Consider the following 20,047-nt stretch of genomic DNA (forward strand, 5'->3'; position numbering starts at 1 on the left):
TGATAAAATAAAATATTATCATAATATACATAAAATATTTTTTCGTTTATTTTATTACTAAACCAAATAGTCGGTTTTACTCACGTTAAAGATAGAAATTTAGATAAACGATAATCTCTATAATGTAATGCTTGATCGATTTATGTTTTAACAAATTGTACATGCTTAATTTTACTTTTATTTAGTACATTTTAATATTCTATAGGTACATTTTTTTAAGCAAAATGAAAAAAATAGAGTTTTCTAAATTAAATGGTACGTGAAAATTTTCTAGATGTGTGGGTGGTACTTGGAAGTTAAAAGGTTGAGAATCGCTGTACTAAGGCATATCTGTATTAATACATCAATGATCACTCAGACAATTTCTTTTTAAAAGGTTTTTAATTTATATATTGTAATGATAGGTATGCTCACACATCATTGTATATTACTATTCATAAAATTCAAACAAATAAATTAACGATCAAGATGTTGCACGCAGATTAAAACATCTTTTCACCACTGATGAAAGAAACGATTTATATAATATATTATAGGGTCACAAAGGAATTGACACATGATTTATGGCAATGAACTACAAAATGTATGACCCAGTTTTGTGTGCCGCTAGAGATAAGGGATGGTCCAATGAGGAGGGTCTCTGTCGCCTAGGAGAAATTATATTTCTTTAGAAAACGCGGAAACCTTTCATGGTTAAGTCTGGCTGGCCTAACCAGGTCGCCTTCTCTCATCAGTACATGAGCACCAGTCAAGCTATTGAGTGCATGATCACTGATAAGTTACGAGTGCAGGCGCACCAGACGAGCGAGCAGGAGCTCTATCCAAAAACCACCACACACCAAACCCACAAGATTCTGCAGTGACAGTTGAACTTCTTTTTTTAAAAGTTAAATCAGAGTTATTTTTTCTTATTTAAACTTAAGTTTTTCTTAAGTCGTATCGTAATTATTTGTGTCACCTCACATCTTTCTCCGAGGAACGTACCTACTATAAGTATTCACTGCGATGAATCAGGTAAGGTGCGTGTCTAAAATACTTATTGATAGTACAGGTTGTTTTACTACCCATCTAATTTGCGTAACGGTGATTTGATCATATTCTCGAATCACGATCTCGAGAGCCCTCCGAAGAACAGGAGGAAGGTAATAACACGAGAACAAGTATATTCAATAATTATTAATACCGGACTTATATACAAGGCTTGTGTCCCTTAAGTCAGTCCGGCCACATCTCCTCCCCTTTTTGTTATACTTTTAACTTAATTATTTTTAACCTATTTTGCCTTATTTTTCTCGTTATTACAATATTATCTGTAAACCTTGTATTCATGGGTCTCACTGGTGTTTATTATTTTTTTTTTTTTGATATTATTAAAACATGTGCAATTTAAAATCTTGGTTGATTTAAATAACTACCTATCTATTTAACTACTATGTATAAAATGAAAGAAAAATTATAAGTGTAAATAAGTCTTATTCACAAGATGGCCCGACAGTAATTAAAAATAAAGCCCGCATTGCCCGCTTCCAAAATAAATTGGGTAGCCTTGTTATAAATAGTTTTAAATAGCAACGACTCGAATTTAATTTGAATTTTAGAAGAGTATAAAAGAAATTGCCAATATTTTTCAAAATAACCGGGATAAGCCGAACATTTTGCGTAAATTCAGTTTTTGGTAAAACTGATTTTTCTTTTTTTTTTTTTGAGAAACTCGAAAACGAATAAGAAATAACCATAGAAAGGGACATAAAATGTCACCTAATGTTTATAAGATCATTATTATTCATAATAAATATTTTAAATTTTGTATTTTATTTTTATCAATAAATATTGATAAAAAATTACTCCTTGGTTAAAGATGTTTGAAATATAGTACTAGAGGTTTCTCATGATTCATGAGTTGATGAAATGCTAATTTAAAATTATTTGAAGTATAAACTATAAGGTCACAATCATTTTTATAAGCAACTAAATTTAGAATTTTGATGAAATCCATAAAACCTCAAAAACGTACAAAATAAACTTTTTGACTTTTGTTTATCTTTTCTTATAATAAATGTTTAAAACTTGAATACAAAATTGTTCCGGTTTTTCAACTAAGGTATAGTAAAAAAAAGCTATCCAAAAGTCAAATATTTTTTTTTTTATTAATTGAAGTTCAAATTCTTACAACATTGTGCAATGTAACCAATAAAATAAGTATTTATCCCCCAAACGGTTTCGATATTTTGATAAAATTAAAAAAATAATAACCGTAAGTTTGTAGGTATTATAGTAAGGTAATAGGTATTAAAATATCTATTTATATGATCATTTCCTATACATGATAAAATTTTAAAAATGTTTTAGCTCTTTTTGAGTTATTTTTAGTGATTTAAAATTTGAATTATTATTAGATATATTTTTATAAATGTCTATAAAAAAGATTTTGTTCGGTCAAAAGTTTAAAACTTAAATACAAAATCTTGCATAAATTGTTCATAAAAAAATGTAAGAATATTTAAAATTTATTTTTATATGCATTTTAAGTTCAAATTTTAACAAATTTATGAATGTTTACAGTTTAAAATTTATAAAATATACAAGTTTTATGCTTAAGGCTAAAAAATTAAAAACTAAGTTCCTCATTAGTACTTTACATTAAAACCAAAAATTTAAAAAACATACAAGCATAATTTGTTTATAAAGATTTTAATTCGAATTTGGACAAAATTACATATTATTTTTTTAGTTCAAATTAATTATTCATAAGAATATAAAACTTTCATGTAGGTATATTATTATTATATTTTAAACACACAATATTAAAAAAATTTCAGATGTAATGTTTTTGTCAAGGATTACTTTAATCTAAGGTATTAGGTACACTATTATTATTAGTAAAAGAAATTACTTTACTTTATTATAACAATAGCAATATCAAAAATCATAATATTATTATTTTTATTTTATTTTTTTCTTACTATCTATACAATTTGAGTGCATGACTACATGAGTGAGATTATATGTTTATATAATGGATAGCTGGCAGGTACGTGGGTGGAGAAGTTGTTCACTAGCGATTTATAAATATACTTGAAGTTAGTCAAGTGGTAGGTCACAACCCGAACCCATTTCCTTTTCAATCTTTTTGGAGAATTTTCTATGGTTTGATTGGAAAGATTTTTTGCTAAAATGTTTGGATGTTCAAGAAGTACCTAAGTTCAGAGTTGTGTTAATGTTTATAGGACTTAGAAGCAGTTTTTAAGACAGTTGGTACCTACTTTTAAGTCGGTGTTTAACGTTTGGTTCGTAACATAGAGAGGAGCTTTTGTAATTAAATATAGTTTTTTTTTTGGAATAATTGATTTTTAAAATTTAAAAGATATAACTTGAAAATATATACTTAGTGATAAAGCCGATATAAGTTGACTGATTTTGATTTTAAATAATGAGGAAACAAAAAGTACAATATAATTGTTAGGTATATATTTATTAGTTTTTTAAAATAAAATATGAATAAAAATAACAATTTTTCAATGAGAACCATTTGATTTGTAGGTTTGATATTAGAGATGAAATAGGTATCTGGTAAATAATCGTAATTATTTTATAAATAATATTATATTAACTAATTCAAACACAAGTAAAATATTTATTTTTAATTTTCGGTTTTACTACCATGTGGCCTTTTGCATACCACTATGTAGTCTTTTGGGTACCACTACTAATATGCTTACCAATTTAAGAATTACTGATTTAGGGGCCTAACATTTTAAATTGTACGAGGCCCGTGAATTGTTAAATCAGGACCTGTAGTTGTTCTAAGTTACCCTAAATTTTGGATGACTTGGAATGTTGGAACATTACTTATTTTCAAACATAGATTACATTTAATTTTTTGTAGAAGGCACTAAAGTTGTACTCTGCAATTCTTTCATAAATGTATTCTGATTAAAAAACAATTCAATATATAAATTTATTTTTATAAAATGTAATATTTTCTTGTGATTAAATTAAAATTAAAATTACTTTACTATTACTGATAAATCATACTAAATTCTTAGATATACAAATTAGTATAGTCAAACCCTGTATGATTATAGAAACCCAGTTCTGAATTTTACAAGTGTGAAATGGTTTATCTTAGAATTAAAAAATTATCATATTTAAATTAAAAAATACTCTTAAACGGAAAATTTACAAATTGAGTATAGCTAAATTTAATTTAGCATTTAAAATTTGTTCAACATATTTAATTTTAACTTATTTTATAAAAAATAAAAACATATCTACCTATTAAAAACAAATATAAAATGATTTATAAATTATAATATTGATGATGTTCAAATTATACTTATATGTTAGCACATATAAATGTAATATTATTGATGATTAAGACACATTCAACTATAAAAAAAAAAAAATAACTAAGTTATTTTTTAATTTTCTTTTATCAATTGTTGATGCTAAATGAGATTAATTAGTAAAACTCCAAATTTCTGATATTTACAAACAGTAGTTGTAAATTCTATACTTTATTGATTAAGCATAGTTTTCAGGTATTTGTACATTTATCTAAACATCAAGTATCTATACAGCATTATCTGCACTTTTTCATGTTCTAAAAATATATTCACACCATATAGTTTATATAACATACTTCAAATTTTCTAAGAAATTGCTTAAAAATCATTATTTATCACGGAAAATATTTAATCAAATTGATTGAGTTAACTATTACAACAAATAATAATAAATTGTTTGGATAATCAACAAATACATTCAACTAAACAATTAACTAGTGATTTAACTTATTGAGGAATCAATACATTTAATATAAAAGTTGTTATTTAAAAACACAACTTAAATAAATTGAAATCGTGATTATTTTAAAAATATAATGTAAGTTACCAAGTATATGAATCTAATAATTATTTTTTTTAAATTTAAACTATAAATTACAACTAATTTTAGTCATAAAAAATTGTTTGCATTTGTATAGGATTTGTATTAGATTAAAAATAAAACTTAATAACAAAATAGTATACATTTATATCATAAATACATCAATATTTAATTAAAGTAAGTAATATGTCAAATTATAATTACTTATAACATGCTAGTTATTAACATTAAATACAAATTATGCATAATGTGAAATTTCATCACCAATAACTCCAACAAATGTATAGAAATACATGTCATTTAATTGTTTCAATGGCTTATGTTTCTGATACGGATTTTCTTAATTTTTTCTTCTTGATTTCAAATTCTATTTGTCTCCTAAATCTGTTCATATGTTTTTGTGAAAAATTCAATGGAGCATCTCTTGATAAATATTCTGCAAACATACAAACAAATACTCCACAATCCCAATGATTGAGTTGTTGTGGACAGTTCTTCACATTCATTAATAACCAACCACTAGGATGAAAATCTTTTCCTTTTTTATCAACATGTTCCATCATTAAATATTTCAATATTAATTTGAGGCATTTAAAATTTCGTCCTCTAAGGCTATCATAGTATTTAATAAATTTATGTACAAAATCAACATAAATTAAACACCAATGATTTTCATCTTCAATATGAACAGGAATGAATAATTTTTTTTTTGAGAATATATCAATTTTTTTTGTCCACCGACAAACGTGAGAATATCCCTTGTCAGACAGAGCCAAGTAAAAAAATGTATTAAATGCATACACTGTGTCTGGAGAACGTTCTGTGATTAGATCCATATATTTGTTTATAACTTCATCATTTAAATAAAGATGACTGTTGTCAACTGTAAAATCATACTGTTCATCATCGAGATCCATATCTCTGTTTTATACCTAAAATTATAAAAATAGTTAATATAAAATAAAGATTGTTTCATTTTTAAGCTTAAGACAATATTAAAACAAAATTATTTTTATAACAGAAGTTTTAATACAGCCTAAAAATGTACAAATTAAGGTAGACAACATTCCTGAAAAAAACATATTTTTTTCAATAAAAATTAGGGAAAATTTAACATTTTTAATAGTTATTGATGTTAGGTAAAAATAATATATTTATTTAAGAAAATATATTATGAAGACTACTGTTGAAAAATAGTTATTAGTTAGTTATCGTGTTATTTTCTGCATTCATTCGTTTATTGAAAACAATATGATATTTTTTTCTTAAATAATTTACCTACCTAAATAGTATTAAGTAATTTTGTATAGGTATTTATATTTTGTGAATACATGGAAAAAGAGAACATCCAAAACCCAGTAGATTGCCCGTATTTTTGAATTTGGTCTATAGCATAAAAGAACATGAAACCAACTACTAAACTATCAACTATTTTAACATACAATTATTTTTAACTTTTTATGAGAAACCCTATTACTTAGGTATATCATTTTTGGATTGATAAAACTTGGATTTAAAATACTAGTTTGTGTATCAAAATTATATGAATAGACAACAATTATAAGTTATTATGACACAATAGTCTAGTTTCACAATCCATGGACCGAATTTGAATAAATTGAGAAGGCATGAGTGACAGTTTCTTATTTCTGTAAATATATAGTATACAATAAAATATGTAAAAATACAAATGTTATTCTAGCATATAGTAAATTAATTTTTAACTAAATTTTCAGTTTTTAACTAGCCTAAATGAGGTATATATTTTTTTCCTTTGAAACAAATTAAAAAAAATACTTAAATAAAATTTACAACTAACAGTTGTCCAAAAATCAAACATACAAATGTTAAATTCTTATGTTCGTAGTGTACAATATTTGAAACAAATAATGGATAATAAAGAGCATTTGGCACTCAAAACTACGCCTTTTAAATACAATATCATTGTCATATTAATAAAGGAAAACCACATTGAATAATAATAATTGTTTAAAACATTGATTTATCAGCATAACTAATTATAATTATCATTATAATATGTCAATTGTCCGTTCATATAAGAAAAATAATCACATAAGTGCCCAAATAGTAAATACTAAAATCCAATAATACAAAACTATCATAGTTATAAGTCCATGTAAGCAGTGGTGCCGATCGCTATATATAGTATTATAGATGCAATACCTAATTTAAGTGGGTGGTACCGTGGCAAATTATGGTAATCCATAAGACATAAGTATACAAATTATTATTTAAATCGATATAAAAGCATGAAATTAGTTCCATTTTTAGAGCAACAAATTTACTGTTCACTTATACCTACCTCCTATCACAGATTTTATATCAATAGTGTTTATACAATACCATTTGAAACTGACATAGTGACATCGGTGCCACTGTACGGAAACCTTAAATAATCACCAAAATGAAAATTTTTTTTTTGCTAGGTAATTACTAAAATATAATATAAAATAATAACATTTACCTTTTAGATTATTAAACGATAATGTAAGGTATTCCTCCGGAAATGAAATTATCAATCAAAACACTTTAAATAATTATATAAAACAATTACAATTTACGTAATGGCAATAAAATTCATCAAGAAAAATATTAATTTCTTTTTATACAACAGCATTTTAGCACACTACTTATTAGACACTCGTTAATATATAGGCAACAGTCTGCACACTGCTGTTGCTGAAGCGTAGGTTAAAGCGTGTATCGTACTATTGTGTGATGAAGATGTACCTACATATTATTATAGTGAAGCACATTTCAAAAAATGATAAGGATCCGACAAATGATAAGAATCCAATTTCAAAAAAGTACCGCCAACTTTTAATTTTGAAATTACCATATAAATCAGTGATGCCCAACCTTTTTTGTTCGGCGTGCCACTTTGGTTAATAATTATCTTCGAGCGGGCCACTAAATATAAAAGTACGAATAATCCCAATCTTAATCTAATAATATAATTTTGTGATACATATGTGTACAAAATATATGGTGTATATCTTATCTTTTATTGATTGAAAAGATTATGGATTGAGGTATACATTGTAGATACATACGACGATCAGTCTGCTCTTTTAAGTGCATAGGTAATAGCGATCGTAAAATTTTTATTTAAAAATGTCCGACAGAAAAAAGCGTAAATATAATGACGATTGCCGAATTTTTTTATTTTTACAATTACAAAATAAATTTATAAATATAATTTTACTTTTTTTTTGAATATTTTGTTTAAAACGTTTAAACATTTATTTTGATTTTATTATTATTATTATTACTTTTATAAAATAAATAAATATAATTTTACTTTTTTTAGAATATTTTGTTTTATTTAAAAATTTGTGACGGGCCACACAGAATACTTTCGCGGGCCACATGTGGCCCGCGGGCCGCGGGTTGGGCACCACTGATATAAATAAAATACATATCATAGACATTATAATATAAAAATAGATTAATTTATTGATGAATTATTTCAATCATATTATTATTTACTTCTATTGATAAAAGTTATATGATGTTTTCGCGCTTTTATTTAAAAACTGAAGGAGATTGGAGAATAGAAGTAAGTGCCAGTATAATTTATACTTAAAATCTAACTAATTAATTAAATTGTTTTAATAATAGAGAGAAACAATATTGATATCAAAATTAATTGGTAATTAATCTATAGTGCATTATTGTATATTCATATTACATATCGCAAATCATAGAAGTAGTTTAGTTTAAATATATTTAAGTATTGGTATGTGTAATTATCAGCCTTTTTTTTTTCCGTTTGAACCGATAGCAGAGGAGGATCTGTGTGAACACTACTACTCCTAAGTGTAATTATCAGCCTGCCACATGCGATTGACCAATTTTATTCTACCATTGATCCCCCAATTAACTGAATTAAAAACCAAAATAAAAAATTTTATATTTTTTTGTTTACGACAATACTCAAAGAATGAAGATTAAAGTGTATTCACTGAATTTAATGAAAAATAATAAACTCAATAGGTTTAATTTTAAATGTGTGAAAGTTCCTTATAGATCAACAATTTTGGTAGGTACAATTTTAATTTAATTAAATATTAAGTATTTATTTTTTTTTTTTTTTTATGGAAAATATTTATTTATAATGATTTAAAATCGTATTAGCAAATAGCAATATACATACCTATATATAAAAAAAAATGGTTTCATTTTTGTATAAATTATTAGTTTTGTATTAATACAGTAGAATTCGTTTAAGACGTTTTCCAAGGGACTAGGTAAAAATAATGTATTAAACGAAAAATCGTATTAGGTACGCGGGAAAATCAGAAAATGAATAACTAAAAATTGTACATAAAATTATAAATTGTTTATTATAATTGCATTTACAATTTACCTGTATTATATTATTATTACAAGTATACTAATACATGCACACTTTATTAAATTTTATTCTTATTATTTAAAATTAAATATTATCTATAATTTACATTTAAATACATATTTTATTTTACATTAAAAAAAATTATCAAGTTTTTTTGTTTTATATTTTTATTATTTTTTGAGTAGAAGAAAGTTTTCAACTTTATTAAGATTCTGCAGTGTTTCATCGGCATTGTCAAAAGATGCAATTAACCTTCTTAGCTCGTGTACATAATCAAGAGCATTTGTTACGGGGAGAATTTGTGTTGTATCATTTTCTTCCTCCTTTTCACTTTCTTCCTTTATAGTACTGACATCAGCAGATGAAATGTTATCAGTAATTATCTGATCAATACTTCTAGGAATACTCGTAGCAATATCATCATCAATTTCTACATACCCAGGAAACGCTTCTAGACCTTGAGAATCATGATTGATTTCCTTCAAGACATTGTCATCACAATCCTCAACCTCAACAAATTTTGCTTTCCGAAAACAATTTTTAATGACATCAGCCGTAATTTCATTCCATGCTTCAGATACATATCGCAATGCATCAAGGATGTTAATTTTTTTTGACGAATTTTTATTTTCCATTTCCTTCAAATATCGTAAAACCAATTTTTTCCGATATTTTCGTTTCAAAACTTTGATTATTCCCTGATCTAGTGGCTGTAATTTACTTATTGTATTCGATGGTAAAAAAACAAGCTTTATATTTTCGAGAGGAATATTTGTTGGGTGTGCGGGACAGTTATCAACAAACAGTAAAATGTTCCTATTCTGTTTCTTAAAAGAGTGGTCTAATTGTTTAATCCAGTTAATAAAAATATCACCTGTCATCCATGCGTGATTTTGTGATACATAATCACATGGAAATTTACGTATATTTTTAAAACAACGTGGAGATTTATATTTTCCGATTACTAGAAGTCTTAATTTTTGAGAGCCAGTAGCGTTTGTACACGCTAAAACTGATAGACGTTCTTTACTTAAATTGCCGCCTTGACAATGTTCATGTTTAAACACTAAAGATTTATCAGGCATCAATTTAAAAAATAATCCAAACTCGTCTGCATTGAAAACATCATCAAGAGAGTATTCTTTTAAAAGATTCGGTAAAATATTCTCACTCCATGCAGCACTATTAGCGTCATTAACAGAATCAGCTACACCATAAAATTGTCGATATACAATACCATGTCTCTTCTTGAATCGATCGACCCAGCCATTAGATCCAGTGAATTTATCAATATTGAGGCGTTTAGCAATTTTATGTGCTTTCTTGATGATAATGTTTCCATTTGTAGGTAAATTGAAACTACGTGTTTGGTTGAACCACTCCAACAAAATTTTTTCTAGTTCATCATAATTGCCATGTTTTATTTTCTGCCGTTTACAATTACCAGTCACTGCACTGCACTCAATTTTATTTCTGTTTGCCAGAATTGTTCGCAACGTCGATACAGGTAAATCCATTCCTTTTGCTATTACACTTAGATTTTTTTTTTCAACGTTTTCATCGTAAGTTTTTAAAATATTCAACTTGTCAGTAATAGAAAGAGCTTTTCGTTTAATCCCACTATCAGCCATAGCCAAAATGTATTTTAATTCAAAAACGTTTAACACTTTAGACTACACTAGTTAGTAGTAATAGTAGTATGTACACATTGTAACTCGTAGTGTAACTGTATACCTATTACCTACTAAGTAGCGGTGGCTAATTGAATCAATAATCATAATTCATATTGTACATTATTGTGATTATTAATTTTATACTCACAGAACTACAGAAGACTTCTATATAGTACTAGATAAGGTGCTTTGTGTGATAACACTGATAACAATTGCAAACTATGAAGTCAGAAAATTGCTGCAACTGATTAAACGACCGCCATGTTTTCGGGTGGCAAAACGCCAAAACATTACAATTTACAATTATTATACAGAATGTATTAGGATTATTAGGAATATGTCGGAATAACGTTTTAAATAGTAAATAAAATAATAATTCTAGAAAAATGATTGAAAAATAATTTGTATTTTTGAAAAAGAAACAATTAAATATTTAACATTAAAACATCAATTAAAAGGTACCAAATACGCCATAATATGTATTATTTTAAATATATTAACAATAAAAATTAAAACTTTTGTTGATTCACAAGTTTTTAATTTATAAATTATTAATTTAAAAAAATGTGCACTACTTAAAGTACGTCAAATAGGTACCTCTACCTTGATATATATTTATTTTGTGCCATAAATTAAATAAAAGATAATATTATTGATTATTAAATAAAAATAACAGTTAACAGACGGTGTTTATTAACAACCATGGCATTTTTATATATCACAGATTATTTAAAATAGTTATTAATTATAACACTAATCAAAAATATCCAAATTAAAACATTATTTGAAGTTATTTTTGTAAACATTGCTATTAAGAACCAAACATCAAAATACAGCTTAATGGTCAACTTCAGAAAAGTGAACTTGGTAAGAAGTTGTAAGCTCCAAGACTAATATAGTTCATAAAAATTAAATCATGAAATATATAATTAGTTTTGTAATAAATTAAATATATAATTTATATTTCATATAATTTTTAAATTTTCAAAAAAGTTAATGTAGTACATAAAATATAATCTAATATTGTTTACTTGAATCAGTTTGATTCAAAGTACTCTTGAAGGCATTATCACTTCAATTACATCTTTAACCATGAATCGTATCCTAGGTGATATTTTAGATCTCATTTCATCAGATACCAAATATAATAAATGTTCAAATATATCTTCCAAACTTATCTGCAATTTTTGAAGAAAAAGTAATTAGAGTAATTACATTCATTACATCAATTATTTAAAATATGTGAATAGCAAATAAAAATAAAAATACTTTTTCATTCAACTCTTTGCCAGCAACTTTTAAAAGATTGCACAGATACTCAAGAGACCGTTCTTTAGTTTTAAATAACAAAGTTTTTATACAGTAGTGTACAACATATGGAGATAATAATGACTGTTTAAAAATTTCACCAATAAATCTAAAAACAGAAATATAAATAACAATTAATAATTTTGTATAAAATAAAAATTATCTATTTATTTTCTAAGAATTTTGTTATAAGAAAAATCATGGAAAAATTTTTTTAGTTAAATAAGGTCAAAAGAAATCATAGATATTTTACAATTTATATTTAGTAATATAAGGTTTATGAAGGAAAAAATCTACTAAAAAAATAATTCACAAAAGAAAAACTTACAAAAAAAATCTACCTATCAAAGGAAAAAATACCCAAAATTGTTTGAATGTTTGATTTTAACTAAAACTTTATTGTAGTATGTATTATTTAATATAAGACAGTTTAGAATTTAACAAATTTAGATTTTTTTCTTCATTAAATAAAATTTCTTATAATTTGTACAACAAGTAGCAAAGATAAATGTAAAACTACATTAATTAAATTGATTATACTACCTAATTTTAACTTGGTCAAAATAAAGATGTTTTTTTAAATAGTTGGGTAATAAAATGCAATTTATTGAAAGGTTTGTTCTCTGAAACTATTATTACAGTATTTAAACATTCAAACCTAAATAACTATTTCCGGTGAAGTATGCATTTGGTGAAATAGCTTTTTGACATTTAAGTTCTAAACCATTGTTATTTTTACATAGTTAAACATATTTAAATATTGCATTTATAAAATACTATGTTATAGTAAATTATTATATGTTAGTTTTATGGGTTTTTATACTCTAAGATTTTATTTATATTGATATATATTATCAATCATATTATACATGATATTTTTGACTGATGATTTTAAATTTTACAAACATATTACGATTTTAAAATGCTTATAATTTACATATAAATTATAATATTAAAAAAATTTTAAGTGAGGCACCAGATAATAATCTTATTTTTAAATTTTATAATAAGATACATATTTTTTTTTTTATGTTAAAAATTATTGATTAAAATTAATTATTTTAAACATAAAATGCCTTTTTGAGAGTATTTAAGTAAAATACCTACCTGATACAACCAATTGCTTGCATTTTTAGTCTTCTTTGATTTTGTTCATGATCTACAGACATAACTATTGGGTCAGTGTTATCTAAACATTGTTTTTCAAAATAATTCTGACAAACTGTAATAACACATTTTTTAAATGTCATCTGGTATGTTAAACCATTTTCATTTTGACAATTTATAGTTATGTCAATAACCCTGCATAGACAAGCATATAATGATCCAAATGAAGGTTCATCAAAAGCCTGAAATAAAATTTGATTTAATAAACTTTTTATAAATGACTTATGTAAAAGCTTAACTATTTTATTTACTTTAAGAGCAACAATATTAGCAATATTTTCAAGACATTCTATATTTTCTATTGGCAATTTTTGAAATTCGTCGACTAGCTGATCAAACGTTGTCCAAGTAAGTTTGTTTAATATAGATAACACCCTTTTATATAACTTAAAAAAATTAATAATAAATTAATTAAGTGTTCTAAAAACAAAAATATGTTTGCAACATACTGATAAGTAATGAGTTTCTTTCCAGACTTGGTGTTCGTTATTTGGCTATAATACATATAATAAAAATATAACAAAATAAAAATATGATGATTAATAATTCGTTTTAGTTGATAATTACTTGTATATCTGAATTATTTTCATAGAACGTAATTGGATTTAATTGAACAGTATATTGCCAAGAATGCTTTATAATATTTGTTTGTATCTAAAATTGTATAAATAATATTATTTTTAATATATTTCATGAATTATAGTTTGATTATTAAAAAACTATAACATCATAATGTAAGTATTACATACTTCATTAATACTTAAATTCTCCAAGCTTATGTCTTCTGAATCAACCTTAAAAAGATGAATTACAATATAATAAACATCAACAAATTAGATAAAAAAGTAGGCAGTACCTATAACAAATCAATTTTGTTTTTTTAGCTTTTATTAATTAGGTACAAAACAGTAAACACTACATCTCAACAATGTCATGGTAGTGAGTGACAATAATGATTAAGGATTAAGATAGACAAAAAATGAATCAACTGTTATAGTTTCTAAGCAATAATTCGTTTTCTTAATCTGATGGATTTCTAAATATCAAACTATTTTAAATATTTTAATTTTATTATAATGTACCTAAATAATATAACTATTTTATGTTTCAATCAACTAATAAAGAAATTCAAATAATAGTTATAAAGGTAATTGTAATTCAAAGGTTCAAAGCTAACTAACTATTTAACCCTAAACAGTACACATGTAATTTTTTTTTTATCAATTATTACATTACTTTCACATAACGAAATTAAAATCAATACATGAAATGTCAGGACTTTAAAACATGTATGCTGATGACATAGTTCTTTTAGGAAATACAGAATAGGAAGTTACCCACTCACATACTAAACTATTAGAAGCTAACAAAAATGTTAGGTAATGTATCAATGAAGAAAAAAATTAGTCTATGTTACTATCCAGAAGAAATGCAGACTAGTTAAACCTGAAGTAAAAATTTTGAATGGGCAAATGACTTTAAATATTTAGATGGTAATATAAATAATAATATTAATGTGCTAGAGTAATAATAGAAAGAATAGCAAATAAATGTTACTTTAGCACAAACAAGTTATTGAGATTAAAATTATTATCAAGAAAATCAAAAAAATCACAAACTGTCTTAAACTAATAGTGATCTAAGCATGTGAGACTTGGTTAGCGACAAAAGATAATAGAAAATTTGCTATCTTAATAAATACATAAGGATTGGTCTACAATAAAGAACTATATGACCTATATCAAAAAAAAAAAAAAAAAATCAATATACTAATATGCATAAACAATTAGAGTAGCTAGAACATATGTGAAGAACTGATGAAAATGTATTTTTCTAACAAGAAAATTAAATAAGAAATATTCATTTGGAAGACCAAGAACAAAATAGAAAGACAGTAAAAAGGTATATGAGATCGGTAGATGGGAGTGCAACATTAAATTGGACTCTAGACAGAGAAAAATGGAGGGCTTACTAGTGACAGTAAAAGTCCTTAATGGACCTTTGAGCTGGTAAAGAAAAAGAAAACGTTACCTCATTTATTCTAAAATTATTCAACACGTTCTTTTTATGTCTATTGTTTACGACCATTTTAAAAAATGTAATATAAAATATTGTAACAAAAATGTAATTTTGTTTATGAATAGATTTATAGTGAAAACTTAATTGCAATGCAAAATATAAATTTAAATAAATAAATAAAAATAAAGTGTTGTTATTGATACAAGTATTAAAAATGTAATTACTTTACTTATCATTTTCTAAACTTTACTAGAGTCTAATGTAGGGTAATAAAAAATATTAGGAAAATTATAAAATAACCTGTATAATTTATAAAAACATTCTTATCAGTAAAAGATAAAACAAAATCAATTTTTGCTTTTCTAAAGTCCAACAACAACACAAGGTGCTGTGGATAGGCCACCATATATACAAATTATAAAGAGCTATTTGTCCGTTTTTTGTAGGGGTGGCAGTACTCTCAACAACCTTCTTTGACTCCCTATAAACCTGCAACTAAGTTTAAACTGTTTTTTTTTCTGTTAACAACTTTTTGACCAGAACACTTGATGCAATCCATTTACCATTAAATAATAGAGTTTCTATTTTCAAACTAACTCAAGTCAAGTATCTTGATTTAATTTTAGTTAAAACTCATAATTTAGGGTCTCCATCACTAAAAACAAAAGAAATAATTTATTAAGTGCTTCTAGTACTTATATAGGGGTAGTCCCGGCTAGACCACAAGTATATAATCTATTTATTCTATTTTAAAATCTTAACTGTCATTAAGTTTAATGATTAACTAATAAGGAAGTTACTTTAAATTAGGTTCTATTATTAGATAGTTCCTTTCTCACTATTCTGGTATTTATATATTTAAGTATTTCGACAATTTGCTTATTTAAAGTTATGAAAAAATAAATTGTAAATTTAAAAAATGTTACGTATTTTTAACAATCGAGTAGCTGCCATTAGTCATTTTACATTTAAGCTTTTAAGAGGAACTCGTTTTTTTCTTATTGGTTAAAAGTCCTAGTTATGATTAGTACTTGGTTCATTATTCAGTTTATCGATAAAATAAGTCTAATTTTTTCTGATATCTAATTCTTCATTGATATTAGCTATTTCTCATTTAACATAAGACAGTTTGCATTCTTATGCAGGCAGCATATTTGACACTAAATACCAACCAGTGGCTTTGGATTATTTTTTTTTTTTTTTTTAGCTCGATAGAGTGACATTCACTTCTTGATTGTTAACTTGTTAGCGATAGATAGATAGAATTCTAGTTGCATTCTTTCGATATAAATGTATGGTATATACTATATATATATTACACAAGCATATATATTATATATTTATACTTGTAAACAGGAGACAAGGCAGAAATATAATACAACTCTTCGACCTCTAGCCGGCCTAGCCGAGTAATGTACGAGTATTGATAAATATTTGTCATGTTTGCCAACTACTGGGGATATACATTTTTTTAGTATAGGGACCCATACTTTTTTATTTAAATATCATATTTCTTAATCATTTGGACAGTGGTGACTGAATCTTGGACAAACAGTTTGATTTTATAAAAGTCGGGACTTATTTTTGTGCTGTCGAACAAAAAGTCTGAAAATATAAATTACTTATTCAGTTACTAACATTTAAATTCAAAATAATAAAAATAAGATAATAATAAATATATTTTTAATTTCCTCATAGAATATTTTAATTTATTATTATTTCATTTACGATTATATCTATACAATTACAATTGTGGAGTATAAAAAGTCAAAATACAAGTTTTGAACTTATTTTATATTTTTGTGAATTTAATACCTGATTTTCATTTCCGGACTATTTGTCCGATAGTTAAGAAATGTGACCGATTACCGTGGTTATTATGTACAACCGAAATAAATAAAATCATTAATTATCATAATATATTAGTTTAATAATTAAGTATAGTTGAAAATTATTTCATATTAACAATCGCATAAATAATAATACCAAATTGGTAATTTCTGATTTAAGTGAATTAAGGCAGGCGAAAGTGGTGCAAGTGAGTATTAAGTAATAAATGTATACACCTTGAACAAATTTAAAAAAAAATATGGTAGATATCGAAAAAAATACAAGTATTATATATATATATATATAGTATCCAAGAGTTCAATTCCCATTACACTAATGACAATTCGCTAACTATTAAGTAACTAATAATAAATAATAATAATTATCAACTAATATCTTTATTTTTTCAAAAATAAAACACAGCTTACGAGTGGGAAGAAACCCGCTGAATCCGCCAGTATCTAAATGAATTCCGTTTGCATAACGAACTGATGAATTGTACATTTTTTAAATTTTTAGCTATAATAAATTGTAAATATTATTATTGCTAAATTAAATCTAATAAGTATGTAAGCAATCATCAAATATATTAGGTATAGACATAATGCATTATTATGAAAAATTATACTATTACCTAACTACCTAAGTATTATTATATAATATGATTTTGTCATGTTGATATACGACATATCTACAAGAATGTGTGATTGTGATTTGTGACTGATGGTCAGTGTCGATATATTTCACCCAGTGATTGCAGTGGACACTTGGATATTTTTCAAGATTGAGGGCCAATAGCCAAATAGGAAAATGTATACTTAAATCGTTTATGAGTCGTGAATGAGACATTTCAAATTCTTTTTCTTTCGGTGAATAGTGGATTTAAATACCGTTCTTATACTTCTGTGCTTACAAGTTACAAGTTAAGTGTGAACGAATATTTTCAAAACTAAATTTAGATCTTCGATAAACCAACAATATCTGTAGGATCCTTTAAATTGTTTGTTTGTCGAAAAAGACCATCATTCAATGTTCAATGCTTATATACAATAGTCAATGGTGAAATTATAAATAGGTACCTATGTTAGAAACAGGTGGGTACTGCAATACCGCATACTAAATAGATATAAGATTTTATTGTATACTGTATCAAAAAGTAAGTTGTTGTTTTTTTTTTCAGAAAACTATCTTTTTTTTAAATATATATTTTACATAATTTTAAGTCACACGCTCGCACCTAACATTACATTTTTGTAAATTAATTTTTTTTTATTATTATTGTTATTGTTATCTATCATTTTTTAAGTTTTTTACTCTTTTGAATGACAGCATGCACTTTTTCATACATTTTGTATTCAAAAGCAGAATATTATTCGAAGTATTTTAATCCATAAAAATCAAATTTAAGACGAGTAGGTACCTACTAAGTTTATTAGTTAAGTACAAATGTAAGTGGTGTAGGCGTGTAGCAAGCCAACATTTTGCGGATTACCTTTGTATTACTTCTAAAACTTTAAATAAGTACAGTTAGGTCCAAAATTCGATTTTCATACACTTAAAATGATTTCCTTTGAAATAAGAAATTATAAAAATCTATAATAATTTGCTTAATCCACAGTTTTTTGAATATAGAAATTCTAATATTGAATTTAAAATAAATCTTTCACCTGAAATCAATCATTGAAAAATGATAGTATGGATTAAAAGAAGTTTGGACTAACTACATTTATTGATTTGGTATACGTTTTAATTATTCAGTATTGATGTGGTAGCCAACTAGGTCAAAAATTTTAGATTTAAAGTTTATACCATGTGGTGTGTACTAATACTAAATCACCATGACCTATAACATCTAAAAAATTAATATTATATTTAATACCTACTTGAATCCATAGGACTATAACAAACACATTTAATAGAATATTTTTAAAACTATTTAATAGATATTTAGATTATAATATGTTTATTATCTGTATTGATTGTATACATAATTATAAATTACTCTTTTATAGTGGTATACCATTAAATTTGGTGACTCTAGGACCTATACGAGGTGGAGCTCATCCTCAAAGACACAAATTAAATTGTTAACTAGTGATTCTAGAAAGTCTGACACTAGAGAATAATAAAAAAAATTTAATAATGATATAATTGTTTTACACTTATACATTTATTTAAAACAATAAAATGGTATACTTAAAAATAAACTTTTCAAGCCTTTCTTTTGATTAAAAAAAAATATATCATGTCATAATAATAGCATTGCACCCCTTGCTTATTCTGATATAATTTGAAACTGGCATAAATATGCCACAGTATTCATAAATTCATAATTATTGGGATAATCGGTGAACTATGAATCATGAATACGACTTAAAAGTTTAAGTCACAGCAATTCTTTCTTAAGCTGGGAATTTTTTTCTAATTTATGTTCAAAGAAAATAATCTATACCTTACCTTGAACATAAAACAAATCACAAAAAGAAATTGTAAATAGTAAATTAGTGTTTTATTTATGTAGAATCAGTCTTATCGTTAACAATTAAACACACCTATAGATAGATACTAATATGGCACTAAAAGTTTCTATTGTTTAAATTAGCTAAAAATATCTTTGATTGCATAATTAAACATAAATTAGCAAACAATTGTGTTATGAGAAAATAAACAAAATCTTAACATAAAAAGAAATAAACAAAAGATTTAACACTTAAAAAAATATTAAATAATAAACATAAGAATAACTAGATTAACAGAGTTAACATTTTGTTAAAAAACATAAAAC

At 25.0% G+C, this 20,047-nt stretch overlaps 3 protein-coding genes across 5 annotated transcripts; all 3 read right to left on the minus strand.

Moving 5' to 3' along the window:
- Positions 1-5,057: 5,057 nt before the first annotated feature.
- LOC112596216 (sentrin-specific protease 1-like) lies at positions 5,058-7,647 on the minus strand. Of its 2 annotated transcripts, XM_025341718.1 has the most exons (3): positions 7,373-7,647; positions 7,211-7,295; positions 5,058-5,819 (listed from the first exon to the last, which is right to left on the minus strand). In XM_025341718.1, the coding sequence occupies exon 3, from the start codon at positions 5,802-5,804 to the stop codon at positions 5,205-5,207; it is 600 nt and encodes a 199-aa protein (XP_025197503.1). In that variant the 5' UTR covers positions 5,805-5,819; positions 7,211-7,295; positions 7,373-7,647; the 3' UTR covers positions 5,058-5,204. The 2 variants fall into 2 exon arrangements, with proteins under 2 accessions (XP_025197503.1, XP_025197502.1); XM_025341717.1 differs by lacking the exon at positions 7,211-7,295 and having other exon boundaries at positions 7,373-7,646.
- Positions 7,648-9,435: 1,788 nt separating this feature from the next.
- Positions 9,436-10,782, minus strand: LOC112596227 (tigger transposable element-derived protein 6-like). Its single transcript, XM_025341729.1, has 2 exons — positions 10,140-10,782; positions 9,436-9,836 (listed from the first exon to the last, which is right to left on the minus strand). The coding sequence occupies exons 1-2, from the start codon at positions 10,780-10,782 to the stop codon at positions 9,436-9,438; spliced, it is 1,044 nt and encodes a 347-aa protein (XP_025197514.1).
- Positions 10,783-11,471: 689 nt separating this feature from the next.
- LOC112596215 (eukaryotic translation initiation factor 4 gamma 3-like) lies at positions 11,472-15,686 on the minus strand. Of its 2 annotated transcripts, XM_025341716.1 has the most exons (9): positions 15,445-15,686; positions 14,163-14,207; positions 13,981-14,067; positions 13,863-13,907; positions 13,665-13,799; positions 13,354-13,595; positions 12,208-12,355; positions 11,970-12,116; positions 11,472-11,828 (listed from the first exon to the last, which is right to left on the minus strand). In XM_025341716.1, the coding sequence occupies exons 1-8, from the start codon at positions 15,499-15,501 to the stop codon at positions 11,985-11,987; spliced, it is 891 nt and encodes a 296-aa protein (XP_025197501.1). In that variant the 5' UTR covers positions 15,502-15,686; the 3' UTR covers positions 11,472-11,828; positions 11,970-11,984. The 2 variants fall into 2 exon arrangements, with proteins under 2 accessions (XP_025197501.1, XP_025197500.1); XM_025341715.1 differs by lacking the exon at positions 11,472-11,828 and having other exon boundaries at positions 11,899-12,116; positions 15,445-15,685.
- Positions 15,687-20,047: the final 4,361 nt, after the last annotated feature.

Source organism: Melanaphis sacchari, unplaced genomic scaffold (genome assembly GCF_002803265.2).
Source record: "Melanaphis sacchari strain LSU unplaced genomic scaffold, SCAv2.0 Contig310_pilon_pilon, whole genome shotgun sequence".
Taxonomy (NCBI): domain Eukaryota; kingdom Metazoa; phylum Arthropoda; class Insecta; order Hemiptera; family Aphididae; genus Melanaphis; species Melanaphis sacchari.

Excerpts from the sequence above, each read along its gene's own strand:
- LOC112596216 (XM_025341718.1), bottom strand. The coding sequence starts at position 5,804 with ATGGATCTCGATGATGAACAGTATGATTTTACAGTTGACAACAGTCAT.
- LOC112596227 (XM_025341729.1), bottom strand. The coding sequence starts at position 10,782 with ATGGATTTACCTGTATCGACGTTGCGAACAATTCTGGCAAACAGAAAT. Across the intron at positions 9,837-10,139 it reads AAATCACGCATGGATGACAG|CATGGAATGAAATTACGGCT; the intron begins GTGATATTTTTA and ends ATGTATCTGAAG.
- LOC112596215 (XM_025341716.1), bottom strand. The coding sequence starts at position 15,501 with ATGGTCGTAAACAATAGACATAAAAAGAACGTGTTGAATAATTTTAGA. Across the intron at positions 13,908-13,980 it reads AAAATAATTCAGATATACAA|CCAAATAACGAACACCAAGT; the intron begins GTAATTATCAAC and ends TATGTATTATAG. Across the intron at positions 13,800-13,862 it reads AAGAAACTCATTACTTATCA|TTATATAAAAGGGTGTTATC; the intron begins GTATGTTGCAAA and ends AATTTTTTTAAG.